The 20,615-nt window shown below is 42.5% G+C and overlaps 1 protein-coding gene across 1 annotated transcript in view; it reads left to right on the forward strand.

Moving 5' to 3' along the window:
- AOAH (acyloxyacyl hydrolase) overlaps window positions 1-20,615 on the forward strand; it is a 170,805-nt gene that overhangs the window by 124,942 nt on the left and 25,248 nt on the right. The window contains exons 14-16 of the mRNA XM_082662092.1: window positions 9,041-9,077; window positions 9,747-9,821; window positions 19,422-19,594. Of these exons, the coding sequence (XP_082518218.1) occupies window positions 9,041-9,077; window positions 9,747-9,821; window positions 19,422-19,594 (285 nt within the window). The remainder of the gene's footprint in view (window positions 1-9,040; window positions 9,078-9,746; window positions 9,822-19,421; window positions 19,595-20,615) is intronic.

A 20,615-nucleotide genomic window follows, 5' to 3' on the forward strand; every position in this document is an offset into this window, starting at 1 on the left:
GTGAGCCAGCTCTCTGGCTTCTTAGAACGGCATTTTTTCTTATAAGGGCACATATTCATGATCTAATCACCTCTCAAAAGCCCCACCTCCAAATACCATCACAATGGGGATTAGGTTTCAATGTATGAATTTTGGAGAGAAACAAATATTCAGTCCATAGAAAGTACGTTCTCTAAGCCAGACATTATGCTAAGTACTTTACATACTCGATCCCCATTTAAACCCCACAGCAAAGTTAAGTAACTTGCCCAAGGTCCATTAGCTTGGTAGAGTTTAAACTCGTGTCCGTCTCCTACCAGAGCATGTCTGTCCCTGCTCCCCACCATGCCATACTGTCCCCCTTTTGGATTCTAGCTGCTAAAACCACTATCTTGCTGTCTAGGACAGCCAGTACCTGCCCTGGAGGCAGGTGAATGTCAGAATTAGATACCTTGATCCAGCATTCTGTGTCAGCCTTCTTTATCAAAAGTGGTCCTCTCAGAAATGGATAGAGGCAAGGAAAAAGTAAAAGAAGGATGAAGAGAAAAACTGCAAATGAGTATTAATCCAGGCTTAGCTGAATTCAATTATACATACAAGGGCTTATTATTTTTATACACCCTCCCACCCCGTAAGATCTCTGTATTGGAAGAAAAAATGTTTTGTACCTTAAACTAACTGAGCAACTGCTACTGTATTCTTGCCTCTATTCAGTCATAACCTGAATTAAATCATGAAGAAACATAAGACAAACCCAAATTGAAGACATTCTATAAAATAATTGGCCATGGGCTTCCCTGGTGGCGCACTGGTTGAGAGTCTGCCTGCCAATGCAGGGGACACGGGTTCGTGCCCCGGTCCGGGAAGATCCCACATGCCGCGGAGTGGCTGGGCCCGTGAGCCATGGCCGCTGAGCCTGCGCGTCCGGAGCCTGTGCTCTGCAATGGGAGAGGTCACAACAGTGAGAGGCCTGCGTACCACAAAAATAATAATAATAATAATTGGCCAGTATCCTTCAAAAGTGTCATGGTCATGAGAGACAAAGAAGGACTAAGGAATCAGCCCAGATTAAACGAGGCTAAACAGACACGAAACTACACACATGTGATCCTGAATTGGATCCTGGCCCTGGTCATTAATGGGGCAATAGTGAAATATGAATGAGGTCTTTAGTGTAGACAACGTATTGTACCAATGTGAATTTCCTGATTTTGATCATTGCACTATGATTATGAAAGATTCACATTTAAGGAATCTGGATGAAAGGGTATGTGCAAATCCTTTGTTCTATTTTTGCAACTTTTTGTAAATTATTTTGAGTTTTGGAAATTATTTCAACTTTTTGGAAATCATTTCAAAATGAAAATGTTAAGACAATATTTTCTAAAGGCACGGAGCATTAGAAGAAGCAAAGAAGTCACCTTTGCCAAACAGAAATAGGCCTTCAGTAATTATTTAATGAACCCAACCACTGGGTAGAATATTTGGTCTCAACCCAAGATGTTGACAGGACATAACAGAAATTACTTATAACAAAACAACTAGGACATTTCTGTTTGCGAGCCATGATCCAGTGTGGTTACAACAACAAAGAAAGACTTTAATACCGATATTTGAGATGCTTGATCTAAAAGGAAAATGCTTACAGGGCTACAGGCATCAAAACTTGTTATCTCTCTCAAAGACCAAAAGTATCTCCAAGGTACAATGTTTAATTATAATAGAAACTTTTGAAAGAGAAACATTTCAGTGTGACACATTTTATACAGAGGGACACATTTTCCTCCTTTTATTAGAGGACATCATTCCAATTTTTAATACTTTCTGGAATTCCAAAGAATCATTAAAGCATGGAGACATTCTGATTCCAATGGGACTATTTCTTAGGACTTATTTATGCAGCCCTTCCTGGCTTCTGCTTGTTCCATGCAACTCATCCAAGTAGGAGCAAGGCATCTGACAATAATTATAATATGAAGAGTGCGTGCTTTCTATTCTTCTGTTAGATCAAGATTTTCATCCTGTACCTCTTGAATCAGCACACCTGCAGAGGGCAAATTCAGAAGCAAATATCTTACACTTTTGTATGTAATTGTCAATGGCAAGGGCTCCTGAAGTCCTAAGGGGTCTCCTTTCAATCGATCCCTTTTGTTTAGGACTTGAGATAAAGGACATCATAGGGAAAGCTCACTGCTACTTGTGTGGATAGCTTAAAGGAACTTGCCGGGGTTTTGTCAGTTTCAAAGCATCTTGGGAGGTGCCTTTTACCTCTGGTCTTCTCTTTTACTTCCCTTCCTCTCATTTTCCATTTGATTTTGCCCCACCACTCCCTCTCTTTCCTCTCCAATATTGCAATAGCTCCTAGAAACAGAAAGGTGAACAAGACAAAGTCCCTGCCTTTAAGGAGATCATAAGTAAACAGAAAAGAGAGACAAAGAAGGAAAAAATTATGGTTCTTGTAAAATAAATAGAGGTAGGTTGAGGTCTCTGGAGATGAGAGACACAACTCTGCCTGGAGAAGGAGTGGAAAACTTCAGAGAAGATACATTTGAGCAGAGAGCCTTGCAGAAAAAAATAGCAATCCAAAAACCATGGGGAGATGGTGACTCAGTGCATTGATGCTGCAAGGGCAAAATATCTTTAGGGAAGAGCGAGAGAGAAGTTCAGCATGGCTGAAGGCTACTTGTGAAATTATGTCAAGTTTTGAGACCAGGAGGTAGATTAGAGCCGCTTTGGGAAGACTGTTATATTCTTTTAAAAATATATGTTTGGGGAAATCATTTATCTAGTTTGTCACAGAAATTCAGAACCACGCTTGTGAATTTGAAAGCATTTTTGGTAGTAGAAACACCATCAGAAATTGTCACCACAAACAGTTATTAAGTACCTACTATTTTGAGCTGAAGGTCAGTGTATTAGTCTGAATATTTCTGCTTATTGCAAGCAAAGATTTTTAGAGAAAACAAGGAATTTAAATTTCTCATGGCTGATTTTTTAACTGGATTATACAAATCGCACTCTTCAAAATGCTTCCTAAATTTATAAGCAAAATCTGCATTATTTAAAATCTAATTAGAGTTAAATGGCATTATTAGATTGATTTTAGGTCAATGTGTGACGCCACATTTTTCATGAACTATTTATACTCTCTATAATGCATTTGGTTCCTGGTTCCGGGTATAATGGAGTAAGCAGACTCCACCCTGTCTGTCCCACGGAATGCAGCTATAAAACCTGGACAGAAGATATGGAAAAGGTATTGGAGGAGGTATTGGAGGACGCTGGAAAGAAAATAGTAGCCGACTGAAGAAGCAAACCAGAATGAGGAGTACAGCCAAACCAGCAGTTGACATTTTGTTGTCCTCTGATATCTCCCAAGCTAGACTCAATGCTGCCCCAAACCCTGAAGTGGACAGTGGCATGGAGAGATGGCATCAGAAGAAACCCTCTAGTTCTCACTCTAGAAGTGGGAAAGGGGTCTCTTTGCAGTGACAGGGCAGCAGTGAGGAGGTGTCTAGAATTCTGGGTGGGGGGACAGTCCCTCCAGTTAGAAGAGCTGTGCTCCCAGGAGGGTGGAGCAGATACCCTATTGCTTATTTTCTCACTCTGTCCTCTCATCTCTAGTTAATTTGTGAGACGTGCACAGGAGAGTGGGGGAAAGAAAGTTGGGGCTTAAGGACCAAAGAGGGGAGCCCAAGGAACTAGAAAGGACCGAGGAGCTCCTAGAGAGGGAGGAGCTTGGGAAAGCAACCCCAGAAAGTTGTGTGTGAACTCCTGGGCTTCCTCTTGAGCTGCACATGCACAGATCTGATCCTTAATTGCATACCAAAGACTCTGAGACCTCAACTTGGACATAGACCACTGCCCAGGTCACAGAATGGCCACTCAGTGGCACAGACATGAGACAAATCAGAATAACACTACAGAGGGTTTGAGAGTGGAACTGACATTGAAACCATAACCTCCCAGAAGGCTAGTTAGAACTTGCCACCTGAACCTAACTGGGTGGATTGCCTAATAAGACAAAAGTATAAGGCTCAGAGTCTTATAATATCCAAGATGCCCAGGATAGAATCCAAAATTACTCAGCATATAAGGAACCAGAAAAATCTCAACTCACATGGGAAAAGAAAACTAACAGATGTCAGATGTTGGAACTATCTGACAAAAAATTTTATAGCAGTGGTTGCAAAATGCACCTCGAAGTCCTTTTTACGGGTTCTCATATAAGAGCTAGATCTTGTAATTCACATATTCTCATTTAAGAACTGAAATAATCTGTTTCAGTCATTACTAATGTGTAGTAATTGGTACCTGAAATGGGTTACTAGCTGAGATGCTGATTGCTAGCTGTTAGACCTTGAGCAAGCCTCTTTCCCTCTCTGGGCCTCATCTGTAAAGTGGGCTACCTGATCACATGCTCTCAAAGGTCCCACCTAGCACTGATGCTCCAAGGCTTTGCACTCGACGTCTACGGAGTGCCAAGAGGCAGAGTTATGAGGCTAGTGACGCTGAAGCCTGAGGGCCCCTCACTTGCCTGGTAACCATATGGATTTGTAAAATTTACCAACTTGAGATATTTAACCACAATTGATTAAGACTTGTGTCACTTTGCACTCTGGCTTCTCTTTGTGTCAGGTCTCATTTTTGTGTTTTGTGTTCTTTTCCTTAAAGAGGGTCCTCCAAATTATATAATCTTCAGAACGCAAAACCTGGATCTGCCCCTGTCCTATTCAGAGAGTTATAACAAAGATGGCATTAAACTAGAGATTTGTTTCTGAGTCGTGTCTAGAAAGCATCCAATATTTTATTGGGAATTAGTTGCCAAGTTCTTCTCTTAGGACTGCAAGAGAAGAAGCACCTACTTTTCTTTCAGTGCTCAGCTTAATACCGCTTCTTCAGGGCTTCTCAGAATCCCTAACACTTGATGTTCATTACTTATGAATAACTCTAAGCCTCACAAAAACAGGGACCATATCTTTTCTATTGACTGATGTGTCCCCAGCATCTATTACAATGCCTGACACATAGTAAGTACTCCATAAATGTTGCTGAATGAATGAATTAAGTTAAGAAGACCTATTATACTTATACTTAAATATACCCCATGAAGAAGTTGAGACTGAGCTCTTACTCTGGGCCAGGCACAAAACCAAAAAATTCCAGGCTTATTTAGAAGACCGTTAAGAGTATCTTACCAGTTGATTCAAATGTCCAGAATATGAAGCACTTGCTGCTGTGGTCAACACTGATCCAGCAGTGGGAATGTATGCTGAAATTTACTCATGAAAGACAACCAGTGTTGAGATTATGGGAAACGCTTCTTTACTTGCAATGCACTATGCCTTATGTAAAAGGGACTGAATGAGCCAGAGTTCAGACTTTTGTGGCCAATAAGGACCCTATTCTTTTCTTAATTGGGGACAGGTAGATTCTCCATTGTACCACCTTGACAAATAAATTAAGTGTCCCTATTTCAGAGTCAAAACTTTTCCATTTCTCTGAACTATTATTGTAGAGACCAGGTATGGACCTCTTCAGGGTAGCACCAGCTCTTCAAATGCTCACCTTGTTTTGCCTCATCCCACAGGCTAGAAGCTATCTTTCTCTCCTGCTTACATCTTCCTGTTCCAACTACTTTATTAAGTATTTGCTGTAATAGTAGCAGCAGCCGCAACAAAATCGGCAGCCGAGAGGAAGTCTATGCACAGGAGGAGAGAGAAAAGAGCGCTTGGGAGGGAGAGAGACAGTAAATGATGGGGCTGGCAAAGGGATAGCAGAACAACAGGAAAGGGGGACTAAGAAGAGAAAGTGACATGGGAATTACATAAACTCATTACATAATCTCATAAAACTGACATTTCCAAAAGGAAATGGAAATCGTGGAAGGTGCCACAACTCTGGAGCAATGAAAATTCTGGGCTCCTGTTATAAACACCCACCAGAAAAAATAAACATTTGGGTAAGGAAGAGCGGGCACTTCCTCTCTCCTTGGGTGGACGTTTGTGATTGCTACTTTCAGGTCCACCGCAAGCCGTTGCCATTGGCCTGCCATCTTTGCCCTGAGCATCAGAGGGATGTAGGGATGTGGGTCCAGAGAGGGGCTGCCCATGTGGCATGCCATGACAGGTTTTCATTTCCATTTTCCTCAAGCTCTGTGGGTGCTCCACACCTCACATTCCCAGTTGTACTCTGGGTAATGAGGAAAATGATTGTCCTGACCTGGTCCTTTAATTTTTTTTCCCACTCATGGCTTGAGCTTTCATTAGTTTTCAGTTCTCATTAAGAGAAAAATCAAAGAGTGAGAATTAAACACCTCCTGATTTATTAGTTTACTGAAAATGGGAAGATGAGAGTCCTGGGACTGGCACTGGGTGAAGGGCCCGGACGATGAGACGAGTGAGCCACCGTAGGACCCCGATGGCTGTCCTCCTTCTCTTCCCTCTTGGGAGCAAGAGGGAGCCATCTCACACCCAGAAATCCTTTGAGTCTCTATGTTTATGACTCGGTGTTGTGAAATCTGGCACCGTCTCTGAGCCGAGATAATAGGCTCAAATCACATTGAGTTTTATGGGTTTTGTTGCCTTAAACCTTTCACCAGTGCTCGGTTACAGGTCTAACCCCACAGATGCTAATCCTCAGGTATAGAGGCTGTGTCCAACTCATCTGCTAATTCCCTACTATGTGCAAGGCACATGGCAAATGCTCAACAAATGACTGGAGAGGGTGAATGAATGCATGCATGCTGAGATGAAATGGCTGCCCTTAACTTGTATGTCTGTGTGCATGTTTAATACTACCCCGCCTCACTACAAAAAGGAAACAAAGACAGTATGATGATTCCTAAACAAAAATTAACCATAGCATTACCATAGGGTCCAACAATTTCAGTTACCTAAAAAATAGGGACTCAAACAGATACTTGCACACCTATGTTCATAGCAGCATATTCACAATAGAAAAATGTAGAAACAACCCAAATGCCCATCAGCAGATGAATGGATAAACAAAATGTGGTATGTACATACAACGGAATATTAGTCAGTCTTTAAAAGGAAGGAAATTCTGACACATGCTGGAAATGGATGCACTTTAAAAACATTATGCTAGGGCTTCCCCGGTGACACAGTGGTTGAGAGTGCGCCTGCCGATGCAGGGGACACGGGTTCGTGCCTCGGTCTGGGAGGATCCCACATGCCGCGGAGCGGCTGGGCCCGTTAGCCATGGCCGCTGAGTCTGCGCATCCGGAGCCTGTGCTCCGCAACGGGAGAGGCCACAACAGTGAGAGGCCCGCGTACCGCAAACAAACAAACAAACAAACAAAAAATCATTATGCTAAATGAAAGAAGCCAGACACAAAAAGGCGAATATGGTATGATTCCACCTATATGAGGTACCCAGAATAGTTACATTTATACCAACAGAAAGTAGAATGGTGCTATCAGAGGCTGTGGGAGGGGTATTCTCTCATGGATACAGGGCTTCAGTTTGGGATGACAGAAAAATTCTGGAGATGGATGGTGGTGATGTTTGCACAACAATATGAATGTATTGATACTTAATGCCACTGAATCGCACACTCAAAATGGGTTAAAATGGTTACGTTTATGTGTTGTATATTTTACCACAATAAGAGAGGAAATAAAGCGATATTCATCTATCGAAATAACATTCCTGAATCAGCCAAGAGAACATCAGTGCTGCCCATACAGCTTGCATCTAGCTGTACGTGGAAAAGGAGGCAGGCCCTGCATGGTCACACGGTTTTGAGGGGCCATGGGCCAGCACGCTCCTCATGGGTGTGCACTGCCCTTTTTCCCATGTGGATCTGCAGGAACACCCACTGGCCTTCCCCACAAGCTTCCAAAGCTGGAAGTTACAGGAAAATCTTCATTGCCCCTTGAATTGTACCACCCATCTGAGGATTACTCACTAATTGCTGCAGACTATCTTCCAAGGGACAAAGAAATACTAAACCTATTTGGGTTCACCCTTTCTAGATACCCGGTCTAGATAAGCACTGTCACACAAGGAACCAGAGCTCAGCCTCACAGAAAGGACTGAGTTTGAATTGCAGCTCTCCGAATGATTAGTTGTGTGGCTGTGGGCAAGTCACTTTAAGTGAGCTTCAGTTTCCTCATCTATAAAATGGGAATACTACTATGCCTACCTCGTACAGTGGTTGTTAAGGTCTAAATGAACTAATAATATAAGTGCTTAACAGAGTGTCTATAATAAAATGAGTATTCAATAAATATAATTTTCATATAGGAGATGCATGACAGGTGGTAACAAGGGTGGGGGAAGGATGGTTATGCATGTCACTACAGGAGCTGAAATATTTCAAGTCTACAATCTAAACCTTGCACAGGCCAGCCAGTCAGGAGGAGCCTCAGGAGTGAGCAGGAATACTGGCAGGCAATAAAATGGGGATTTCTAGGGAGATGGGCGGTTCTCAAATAATCCTTTTTATGGTATCTCTCATCCCTCAACTCATTCCTTAATCTTTGGGTAGTTTCTGTCTTTGCTGATAGATTTATACCTTTTTCTCACATCTACTAGAAAGTGTACCCATTCATGCTTAGGAAATATCTTGAAACCTGTAAAACTAAATATTTTAGGATTATGTTAATTATAATGCCAAGCAAACAGAAGACCCATTAAGGAGAGTTGCAGGATGAAGTCATTCCCATCAGCATGATGGTTTGGATGAACTTTGAGTGTACAATGATGCTTCTTCCACGATTTCAGTCAATAAATCAAACTCTCATACTGGGGGCTTCCCTGGTGGCACAGTGGTTGAGAGTCCGCCTGCCGATGCAGGAGACACGGGTTCGTGCCCCGGTCCGGGAAGATCCCACATGCCGCGGAGCGGCTGGGCCCGTGAACCATGGCCGCTGAGCCTGCGCGTCCGGAGCCTGAGCTCCGCAATGGGAGAGGCCACAACAGTGAGAGGCCCGCGTACTGCAGAAAAAAAGAAAAAGGAAAAAAAAAAAAAAAACTCTCCTACTGATTGTGCTGAATTGAAGTTACTAACTTTAATTATTTTCTTAATTTTAAGGTGCATCTTCCCAAAGCCTGGAGAGATTTATAGAAAGGTAAGTGGAAGAGGGAGGGATACAAGAAGTTGTTTTTAAGTTAGGTTTCTATTTTGAAAAATGAATAAAAACTCTCTGTTGTTACCCAGTAACCACTTATACTGAGCATCTATAACTTGTTAGTCACTTTCCATACACTGGGAAGGAAGTGACTAATTTACATGTGTCCATAAAAATGCATACAAAGTGGGTAAAGCTTAGGTCTGGCCAAAGTATTGCTTCTTAATCCTGCTTTATGAACAAGAAAACAATTTTGTGCTTGTATTGGACTTAAAATTCAGAAGCAAGGCCTTGGGCGTCCAGAATAGAAACCTTGATAAACCCTTGATTTTTCAAAGTTGACCACAGGTCCACAGCTGTAATAATGTCCTACACGTCTGGACACAAGTAACTCAGATAACTCACCTGTGTTTATTCGTGACAACTTCTGTGAAACATGCTGTAAAGATAGTAGTGTGTCCTCCTATGGGAGACTTTAATCTGCTCTTTTAGTTCTATGCATTTATGGGGTCTTTTCCTAATGGATAAGTGGGTTAACATTTATAAAGAAGAAGAGGGAAATGGGAATGAAAGAAAAATAGCAAAATGTTACCAAGAAGATGGTCATACAAAGATTCACAGCTAGGCTTCCAAGTGTTTGACATTCAGATTCCATCTATGGTTTCTCAGTTTGTCTAGGAACCAGCTGTTGGACCAACCAGCCATTGTCATATACGCCATGATTGGAAATGATGTCTGCAACGGGTGAGTTACTGAGAAAGGTTTGGAAAATTCTTTGACTCCGAGTTTCCCTGTCCTCTCAACTCGATCCACTCCATTACAGTAGCCTGCTGTGGAACTGAATTTCCCTATCTTAGCAAGTCCTAGACACATGTGAAATCAACAAAACCAAGCTGCAAAGCAGAAAGACTTTAAGAATATCTGACCCATTAATTCTTTGCTCTGATTCATAACAAAGGAGTGTGTCATGATCAACTCTGAGTTATACCGCAAGAAATATGTTAGTGCTAATCAAAAATCCAAGATTGAGAATCACGGCTTTTTAAATAAAATAAGGCAAAATCACAGCTCTCTCATAAGAACAGCTTCCTCACTCATATTCTGATTCACTTACCCACATGGTCGAGACAGCATAGACCTGGAACTTTGCAGAGAAACTGCACGTAATTCACAGCCAATCCTATTTATGCCCATGGCCCATCGTAAGAAAGTAGTTTTGCTAAACTGCTAATATCAGTAGTGATTTCAAAATGTTGAATGCCTTCAGTCCCCCACAACATTTTGGAAGGCTTCTCGAAGTCTGTGCATACCCCTGAGAACACGCCGCACATGTGAATGCCATCTGTCCTGTGATCATGGCCAAAAAGAAAAAAAAAAAGATAGGTGAGATCAGCTCTAAAACAACTCCCCAGTCGCCACCCACCCATCATGTTAGTAAAATAGAAAAGCAAAGCCAAGAGAGGTGACACGACTTGCCCAATTAATCAGCTGATGGCAGAGCTGGACTCCAACCCAAGAGGTGTTAGAAGCAGGCCACCCTGTTCACTGCCCACCTTTTGCTTTCTCGTACTTCACTCACCAAGTTTCTGAGCCTGTGCTAAAAACATGGTTCTGTATTATGAACGTGTGTTTGCCCTCATGGATACCTCCATGAGAGCTCCAGAGCTCTTACGGTGAAGGAGGTGTAGGCCTAAACGGTGAAGTGAGTTCAGGGCAGGAGATACCACACTGCCATCCAGAGATACTGATATGCCCTGCCTTGGCAGCCCCTAGACTGGTTTACCACTGTCCGCAGAACCCCAAGTCTGCCAAGACTACATGCTGAGGACCCAAGGTATCTCTGTAATGACCCACCTGGAACTCTGCAGTAAATAGCAAACAGCCCCAAAACCTTCCATAAGCCAAGAGCCACACCTGTCTCTATATCAGGTCATCCCCAGAGCAACCCTAAGAAGCAAATGTGATTGTCCCATTTTACAAATGAGGAAATTGGGGTTCAGCAAGGTTAGGTAAGGAACTTGCTTCTGCTGTTATTGAGCAGTAAAGCTGAGAGCCCATCCGGGTTCTCTGACTAAATTCTGTACTCTTTCTACAGTCCACACTTGCCTTATTTGCTTTCTTCTATGAATTCACTTTTAAACGTACATATTGACCACCTATGAAATGCCAAGCTGTGTGCCTGGCTTTGGGATATGATGGCAAAGAGGCCACCGTCCCTAACTTCAAGGAGCTTATGGAAGGAGAAGCAATGAGCTTCAACCCCCAGTCCCATCACAAAACAGAACAAACCTATGGTCAGGTCAGCCAGTGCCCCTCCAACCTCTGGATCCTGTCCCGCTGGAGGGGACAGAGAACAAGCTGGTTATACTGCGTAAAAAACACCTGCAGAAAGAGCCTTTTAGTCCAAGAGCCCAAAATCCCTGAAACTGCACTTTTTCAGCAGAAGCTGTACACGCAGAGGCCCCTCCAGCCCAGTCCTGCTCTTCGTTTTCCAAGGAGCCGAAGGGCAGGCAGACATCAGTCAGAGACCCACGCCAGCCTCTCTGCCCTCTGGGGATCTGGGCAGAGAAGCAGCAAGCATTTGGGTGAAAGGATGGAGTTGGCAGTGTGGGATGTCCCTGCAGTGCCCACTTTGCAACGTCCTGTGGAGGGGTTAGAAAAATAAAGACAGATGGCAAGTATACCTCCCCATCTGCCAGAATGTCGAGGTGGAGGAGATTACCCCAAATGAGCAAAGTGATTTCATAAAAGCCCAAGCCAGCAACGAATTGCATAAGTCCATCCTGAAAAAACTTTTAGGGTATTTGCTTGACTTTTCTCTTTTTTTGTTACAACGATGCTCGCTTTTAGTAAAATAATGCAGCTATGTGCTTCTCTCTCAATTCTCTAAACAAACGTAGATAATAAATACTTGTTAAATGAATGAAGGTCATGATTGCAAGATAGCTTTTAGCATCAGGAATTCAAGAAGAAAGGTGAAATAGACAAACCTAGCTTTCTTGTTGTACCTCTACTCAATTTGGTCTAAGCTAACCCAACTTCTTTGCGCGTTTCCTATCATTGCCTTCAAAAGCTATAGAGTGTGAGTGATACAGAAGGAGAAGAATTCCTGGAAATAGGGCAAGTATGAGTGAGCTACAGCAGCGGAGGCTGGGGTAGCAAGGGCAGCAATGAGAAATGGGAATGGCCTCAAGTCATAAAGGGCGATGACAAACCTTCCCCAATATCCGATTACAACATCCCTGAAAAAAACATTGTAATTACTGGAAATGTATAAAAAAAAAAATAGAAGCATCTAACACTAGCCACAGAAATGGACATGGTTCCATTTTTTATAGTGGACCTAGACATTATAAATTGAACATTTTTCACCTAATGGAGAGAGCCAGAGCCGCCCTACAGAGGTTGTCTGTGTCGCCAGCTCCCAAGTGTTTTTCAGCAATGCCGATGTTTCAGTTGTCACCTAGGGCAGCTGGTCAGCACTGCATTAAGAGGAAGCAGTCAAGATGCTGATAGATCACAGACTCCAAGGAGCTGAACTGCCAGGAAACAATCCATTCTATCCAGTTAAGGGTAGAAAACCAGCAGAGAAGGGAATGGATAGAACTCTGCTGCTCAGAGGAGTCTTCTCTCCCAGCCTCCTCAGTGAAGGTGTGGGTAGCCAAGGGAAGAATGAGCTTCTCTACCAGCCAGCATGTTCCAGGCCATATCCTCTTTTAGGGGACCCAGGATCTCTATGCATCGGGTAATGTGGGCCCATTGAGACCCCACCCCATTCCCAGTCTATGTCAAGATGCCTCCTCATGGAGGTTGGGTGGGAGGTCAATAATGTGATTACAACTGGGGGGCCTGAAACCAAGGGCTACCTCTATTACCTAGATGCTTCAAAAATACGAAAGCGAGCTGTGAGTGAAATCTGAGCACTCAACCACAGCTTTGGGCTTTCACTCTGGTTCTGGGCAACGTTTTCTGCAGAGGCTGTTTACCTTTCTCCTTGAGAGGGGGGCACCCCTGCCGTCAGCCATCAGTGAAATCTGGCTGGAACACCCGCCAGGGTAATGGCCCTGCACCCAAGTCATGAGGCTTACCTTGCGTGATCAGGCACAATTCATTAGGACAGGGACAGACTCTGAGCCACCCGAAACACGAGGCTCTTTATCTGTTCCAAGCCCACCACGTGTTCCTGACGTGTGAGAGCGTGGCGCTGGGCACCATCTTCTCTCCCATTATTTTCCTGGAATGAGCGTCATGTCTCTCAACCTGGCTTTCATAGTTCTCCCCTGTAAGCCCTGCACCCTCAACCCCTCACCTCTCCAGGACTGACCAGCGTGAGCTCACCGGTGTGTGAGGAAGGGTGCAGGGCACTGCCGCGGCAGGCAAACACGGGATGGCAAAGTGAACCTGACGTGGGCTCCAGAGCACCTGCGTGAAGAGGTTTAGACACTTTCAGCTCAGCCCATGCAGCCTTTGACAGCAGGGCAGGCCTAGGAGGTGTTTCCCAAACCACTGGGACTCTTTGGTCCCAAAATACTAGTGCTAAGTCCCCTCAAATATTACCGGAGGAGAAAGAGTACACAGGTCAAAGGGTGTTGAGAATTTTTCAGGGACAGGGTCAGAGGGACCATCTATGGCATCCAGAGGAGGTGACCCACCACCTGTCACTCAGACCCTTTTGCCTTTGCCTGAACTAAGAACTGGTTAATTTTGCTATACACACTACAGGGTTTACCTGGCGATGCGCGTATGTAAATTATCTAGCTGTACGTGATGGAGCAAAGATGACTGGAGAATGTTCCAGCAGAAACACCAAGGCTTCCATTCTTCTTTTTTTTTTAACTTTTTATTTTATATTGGAGTATAGCTGATGAACAATGTTGTGATAGTTTCAGGTGCACAGCAAAGCGACTCAGCCATACATATACATGTATCCATTCTCCCCCAAACTCCCCTCCCATCCAGGCTGCTGCATAACATTGAGCAGAGTTCCCTGTGCTATAGGTAGGTCCAGCAGGACCTACACAGTAGGTCCTTGTTGGTTATCCTTTTTAAATATAGCAGTGCGTACATGTCAACCCCAAATTCCCTAACTATCCCTTCCCTCCACCCGGGAACCATAAGTTCTTTCTTTAAGCCTGTGTGTCCATTTCTGTTTTGTACATATGCTCATTCCTATCATTTCTTTTTAGATTCCACACATAAGCGATCTCATAGGATATTTCTCTTTCTCTGTCTGACTTACTTTACTCAGTATGACAATCTCTAGGTCCATCCATGTTGCTACCAATGGCATTATTTCATTCTTTTTGATGGCTGAGTAATATTCCATTGTATATATGTACCACATCTTCTTTATCCATCCCTCTGTCAATGGACATTTATGTTGCTTCCATGTCTTGGCTATTGTAAACGGTGCTGCAATGAACACTGGGGTGCATGTATCCTATCAGACCATGCTTTTCTCTGGATATACACCAAGGCTTACATTCTGATTTCGCTTAGCAATTAGCCATTTTAGTGATGCTTGCTTAATTTGTGAGGTGCCCTTTTATAAATGCAAATGAGCTGAGATTCTTTGTTTATCATCAGGGTTGTGTCTCTAACTAAAAAATAATCATTAAATAGGGAGTATGGGAGAGTTTGCTCCATCTTAACTCATCTTGCCTTTAGGTGGTTGGAGAGTCTTAGCTCAGCATCATTGCTTTGTGCCAAAGCATTGTATCAGCAGAAGAAAAAAAAAAAAAAAAACCCTGAGATGCCAAGGCGAAAGTTAATAGCCGTGCATTCTAGCTTTACCAATGACAGAAGACAGGATATAGACACCCAACTTGCTTTGTTTCACCCCTGCTGTCACACTCCAAACACACAGTGAAGACAAAACCTGGTTACTCTGAACCTCGTTCTCCCGGTCTGAACAAACGCACGAGGCAGCCTGAATCCCCTTCACAAACTGGGGTCCTTCTAGGGCTTCTGTGCATCTGCAAATCAAGCCAAATCCTTAACCAACCTTTGGCCCCTAGTAGGTAGGCAACCTATTCTCAAATCCTTCTGAGTGCTTTTTATGCAGGCTGGAGAGCTTCTTATTCATAAAGTCGTATAATTTTCCCCAAAGTAATGAAAAACATGAATATAGCATTTTATTCTACATGCTGGGGTTTTGTACAATGGGACAGCTCTTTCTCTTTCCTCCGATCTCTCTTTCTCTCTCTCAGAAAGTCCAAGGAACTCATGACCCAGTGCAGAAGCACATACACCAACCACACCGAACGCCCCGAACGTCAGATTTGCTCCACCTTTTCCTCTGTGCAGTGACATATTGCCCCTCACAACCTGGCCTGTGTGACCTTCACACCCATGGTCAGCCTGTCACCCTCTGGACAGCAACAACGTGAAAAGTCATTTTATTTCACTAAGTGACATAGGTGGAGGGGAAATGACATAAAATTACAATGTTTTCTGCCCCTCCCATTAATATTTAGCTTTCTTCCTCATTTTAGAAAGAATAAAAATGATATGAGAACCCCTTTCATTTTGACTGTTTCTCTGATTACAAAATAACATGTGTTGTGAGAAGTTCAAATAATACAGGTCTAGGAAGTGAAAGTTTCTCCAGAATCACTCCCTACTGCCCCACCACCACTGCTTAGAGCTAACCAATAGAGATGTTTCCTGTATTTGCAGCCAGATTTTTTCTATGTAAGTTCTAATTTACAGACTGATTAATATTCATTGAAATAAAATAATATTATGCTCACTGCTCTGTAATTTGTTCTCTTCGCTCAACAATACTTTTTAGCAGTCTTTTCCATGCTAAGACATACAGATTATTCTTTTAAAAAAAATTGTGTTTTATTGAGGTGAAATTCACATAATGTAAAATTAAGCATTTTAAAGTGAACGATTCAGTAGCATTGAGTACATTCAAAATGTCGTGCAACCATCACCTATATCTAGTAACTTCGTTCTTTTTAATGGCTCTATAGAGGTTTACTGCATGGATCTACTATAATTTGTATAGCCAGGCTTTTTAGCTTTTCCCAATTTTATTCTATTCCAAGAACTGTTGTCATACTTGTATGTACATTTTTGCACATTTGTGGAAATGTTATGATAGGACCACTTCCCAAAAGAGAAATGTCAAGGTCAAAAGTTAAACCAACTTCAAGTTTTGACACATTCTGAAAAATTCCTTCCAAAATGACAACACCAATTTCCATTTAGGAACAGCTCCCTTAAAAGTGACAAGAGTGGACACCCCTAGGGGCTTCTTTCTGTCTCCTCTTCCCATGTCTCTTGCTTCTCCGGTCCAGCTCGTGAGTAATGAACTTACTTTTTCTGGTTTGGAAGCTGTATCAAACTCCCTAGGGCTGCAGTGACAAAATATCACAAACTGGGTGAGTTCAAAAAACAAAAATTTATTCTTTCACAGTGTTGGAGGCTAGAAGTCCAAAATCAAGGGGTCAGCAGGGCCATCTCCCTCTGAAGTGTCTCGGGGAAATCTTTCCTGTCTTTTCATCCTTCTCGTGGCTCCCTGCAATCCTCGGCATTCCTTGCTTGTGGCAGCATAACTGCAATTTCCACTTCCAGCTTCACATGGCCTTCCTCCCTATGTGTGTGGGTCTCTCCTCTTCTTAAAAGGACACTAGTCATTGTATTTAAGGCCCAACCTAATCCAATATGACCTCATCTTAACTGATTACATCTGCAGAGACCCTGTTTCCAAATAAGGTCACATTCTGAGGGAGGCTATTCAATCCACTCCAGGATCATTAGGTAAATCTGGAATTTTAAGGACTTAAAATAGAAAATAACTTATAGCATGATTCCATTTAGGTTAACAACAGGCAGTTTAAAGCCTAAAGAGAATTCTGTTTTCAACTCCCAGGTTAATGCAGGTTAGTATCTTAATTCAAATTTGATATGTTCCTGAAGGCTTGTACAAAAGTCAACGGTGCAAAAAATGAACAATAATAGACTTACATATTAAAGCCAAAAAATATTCTAGAATCCCTATTTATACCTTGCCTTTTTTTCCCAATAAACGTAAGCTTATTGGTTCGATCCTTTAATCATTTATTCAACACATAGTTACTACATGCAATGTTCTGCTCCAAGCACTAGAAATACAGCAATGAGCAAAACAAAACCCCTGCCTACATGGAGTGTAGTTTACCTACTACAACTACTAGTATAGTTCACAGTACTGAGCATTTGGCCAGGTAGCAGTTTCAAAAATAAAGAAAATGGGTAACATGAGGTGTGGTCATCTACATACACTGGCATTAACAGTTCATCCTGTCCTGGGAGAAGCAAAAGAAATGAGACATAGGGAAGAGCAGACAGTAGAGGGTCTCAGTGCTAAGCCACAGAGTTTGAATTTCATTCTGTAGTAGATAAGAGTCATCAAAGTGTGTTTTAATGGCAGGGAAGGAGGAAAGGTTGTATTAAACAGTTCAATAGAAAGTATGTTAGTATTATGTTAAACTTGTCAGTCACTTAGGTTCTGGGCTTCAGTGTGATAGTCTTTATCATTGCCCTCTGAAATGCTATTATGTAAATTAATTAACCACTCCTTAGTTTTCTTTATTCCCTTAAATCATTGTTTGTTTGTTTGTTTTGTTTTGTTTTGTTTTTCGGTACGCGGGCCTCTCACTGTTGTGGCCTCTCCCGTTGTGGAACACAGGCTCCGTACATGCAGGCTCAGCGGCCATGGCTCACGGGGCCAGCCGCTCCGCGGCATGTGGGATCTTCCCGGACCGGGGCACGAACCCGTGTCCTCTGCATTGGCAGGCGGACTCTCAACTACTGCGCCACCAGGGAAGCCATGTTTTTTTGTTTTTTGAATTTTATTTTATTTATTTATTTTTTATACAGCAGGTTCTTATTAGTTGTCTATTTTATACATATTAGTGTATATATGTCAACCCCAATCTCCCAATTCATCCCACCACCACCATCACCAACCCCGCTTTCCCCCCTTGGTGTCCATACATTTGTTCTCTACATCTGTGTCTCTATTTCTGCCTTGCAAACTGGTTCATCTATCCCATTTTTCTAGATTCCACATATATGTATTAATATACGATATTTGTTTTTCTCTTTCTGGCTTACTTCACTCTGTATGACAGTCTCCAGGTGTATACCTTGCCTTTTAAAGATAACAAGAAAGAAAGGAGGAAGGAAGGAAGGAAGGAAGAGGGAAGGAAGGAAGGAAGGAAGGGGAAAGGAAAGGAGGAAGGAAGAAAGGAAGGAAGGATGGAAGGAAGGAAGGAAGGAAGAAAGGAAGGAAGGAAGGAAGGAAGGAAGGAAGGGAGATTTAAATGGAACTTTCAATGATGTATTTCTAGTATTTTGTACAGTCCTCACTTTTGTTCTTTTCCAAACCAAATGAAAATAAGCCAACCAGCTTAAATTCAGTAAATGTCTAATTGAAGCTAAAGATTTGCTACTTTCACTTATGATTTACATCTTTGTCTTAAATTCTTTGATTTTAGGACTGTGCTCTTATAACTACTTTCAGCACTTCCTTTTTCTGTTTTCACTAATTTTGTGGAACAAGAAGATAAAAATATAATTAAAAATTTCATATATCCTCTATAGAGCACACGCACTTCTATACAGAGAAAGGCGGTGATGCAAATTGGAATTATCTGTTGACAGATATTGTTGCAGGGGTATAGCCTGGAATAGCAGTCTATCAGGAAATTCATGAAAGTTCATATTCATTGTAGAACGGAAAGATGTAATGTGGACACATAATGTCACTTCATTTCTCAGTGAAATTTCATCTCCCTGACTGTTATATATGTGAAAAGTTTTAAAGACCAAGTTGCAGAGCTCAAAGTGTCAAACAAATAATAAGCAATACCAGACCCCTTTGATTCTATTAACTGTGTGTAACAGTCAGGATAGGTGAAGTTATGCTGCAGGAACAAACAGTCTCTAAAATCTTAGTAGCATAAAGCAATAAATATTTATTCACTCGTACTACATTGTCCATCAGGGATCACCATGGAGCTCTGTTCCAGGACTCAGACTGGTGAAGCAGCTGCTTTCTAGAACATTGCTCAGACTCATGGCAAAGAGAAATAGCATCCTGGAGGCTCTCATACAACCAAACATGACACATGTCACTTCTGCTCACAACTCATAGGCCAGACCTGGCCCACGCAACAACAAGGGAGTCCAGAAACCAGAAATATTTTTCAAATAACACCAATAACTACTGTGTGTGTGTGTGTGTGTGTGTGTGTGTGTGTGTGTGTGTGTGTTTTGGGGGTGGGTCTTATATTTGCGTGCATTTATCCTATAATATACTAAGATATTTTCTGTTTCTTTTGTGAACAGGAAGATTGATCCCGTCCCAGGAATGACCACTCCTGAAAAATTGTACTCAAAGGTCATGCAGACTCTGCAGTATCTAGATTCTCACCTGCCAAATGGCAGCAATGTTATTTTATACGGCTTACCAGATGGAACCTTTCTCTGGGATAATTTGCACAGCAGATATCATCCTCTCGGTATCAGTTTGAAGATGTTTTTACTCTTTAACAATGTCAATGTATTCGTAGTTCAAATATATGTAGTTCAAACCATATAGGAATACACCTAAAATGCCACCAGAACGATGAAGGGAAGAGCACCCAGGTACAGGATCTAAAAGGTCAGTATCCAAAGGTGGCCAGAACCAGATCCAAAGTCAGAAAGGGCAGATGTATTTGGCAAAGAATTAGGACAAACTGAAAGGTAAGAGTTTAAAGCTCCTTCACTGAAGGTGAAATCTAGAAGGAGCCAGTGAAGCCCAAACAAGAGATAGGAAGGAGACAAAGGGAAGGATTTCTCCAAACCTCAGTGGTGAGTGCCCCCTAGTGGCCAGGATTCTAATGACGTCTGTGCACCCTGGTGGCCAGTTAGAGCTCTGTAGAACAGGGTCCTCCAGAGGGCTTGCTCCCTGCTTCTACACTCTCTTGGAGTCCTTGGCTCTGAAATGCTTTAAAGTTCCAAGAAATTTCTAATAGGATCTCTAGCATGCCAGATGCTTCACAAACATTGTGAAAGTAGTAGTAATTCACCTTGGGAAGGGCTGCCATGCTGATCCTTAAAACAATTCTGTGAGATAAATGTTTCTATTAATTCCATTTGATAGATGAAAAAACTAAGGCTCAGAGAAGTTGTGTAGCTTGCCAAATGTTGCACAGCTTATTGTATATGCAAGCTGGGTGTAGCAGGGCTCTCTTTCTGTGTTTCAGGGAAGAACGTCCTTCCAAAAATACTTATTATATGCCAGGCGCTGTTCTAGGCACTGTATAACCATCAGTGAACATAATAGTCAAAAATCTCTGCCAACATAGGCTTATGTTACAGTGGGAGAAAGACTCCGAAAGTCAGAGGATGATAAGTGTTACTACAGAAAATTAAGCAGGGAGGGAGGATGGGCAGTGCTGGCCTCAGGCCTCTCTGACAGGCATCTACAAGGATGCCTGGTATATATCGACAGCACCTGTGCCAGTCTCTCATGGAAAGGGGCTGCCCTTTCCCTGG

Source organism: Grampus griseus, assembly GCF_964374135.1.
Source record: "Grampus griseus genome assembly, chromosome: 9".
In the NCBI taxonomy this organism is placed as follows: Eukaryota; Metazoa; Chordata; class Mammalia; order Artiodactyla; family Delphinidae; genus Grampus; species Grampus griseus.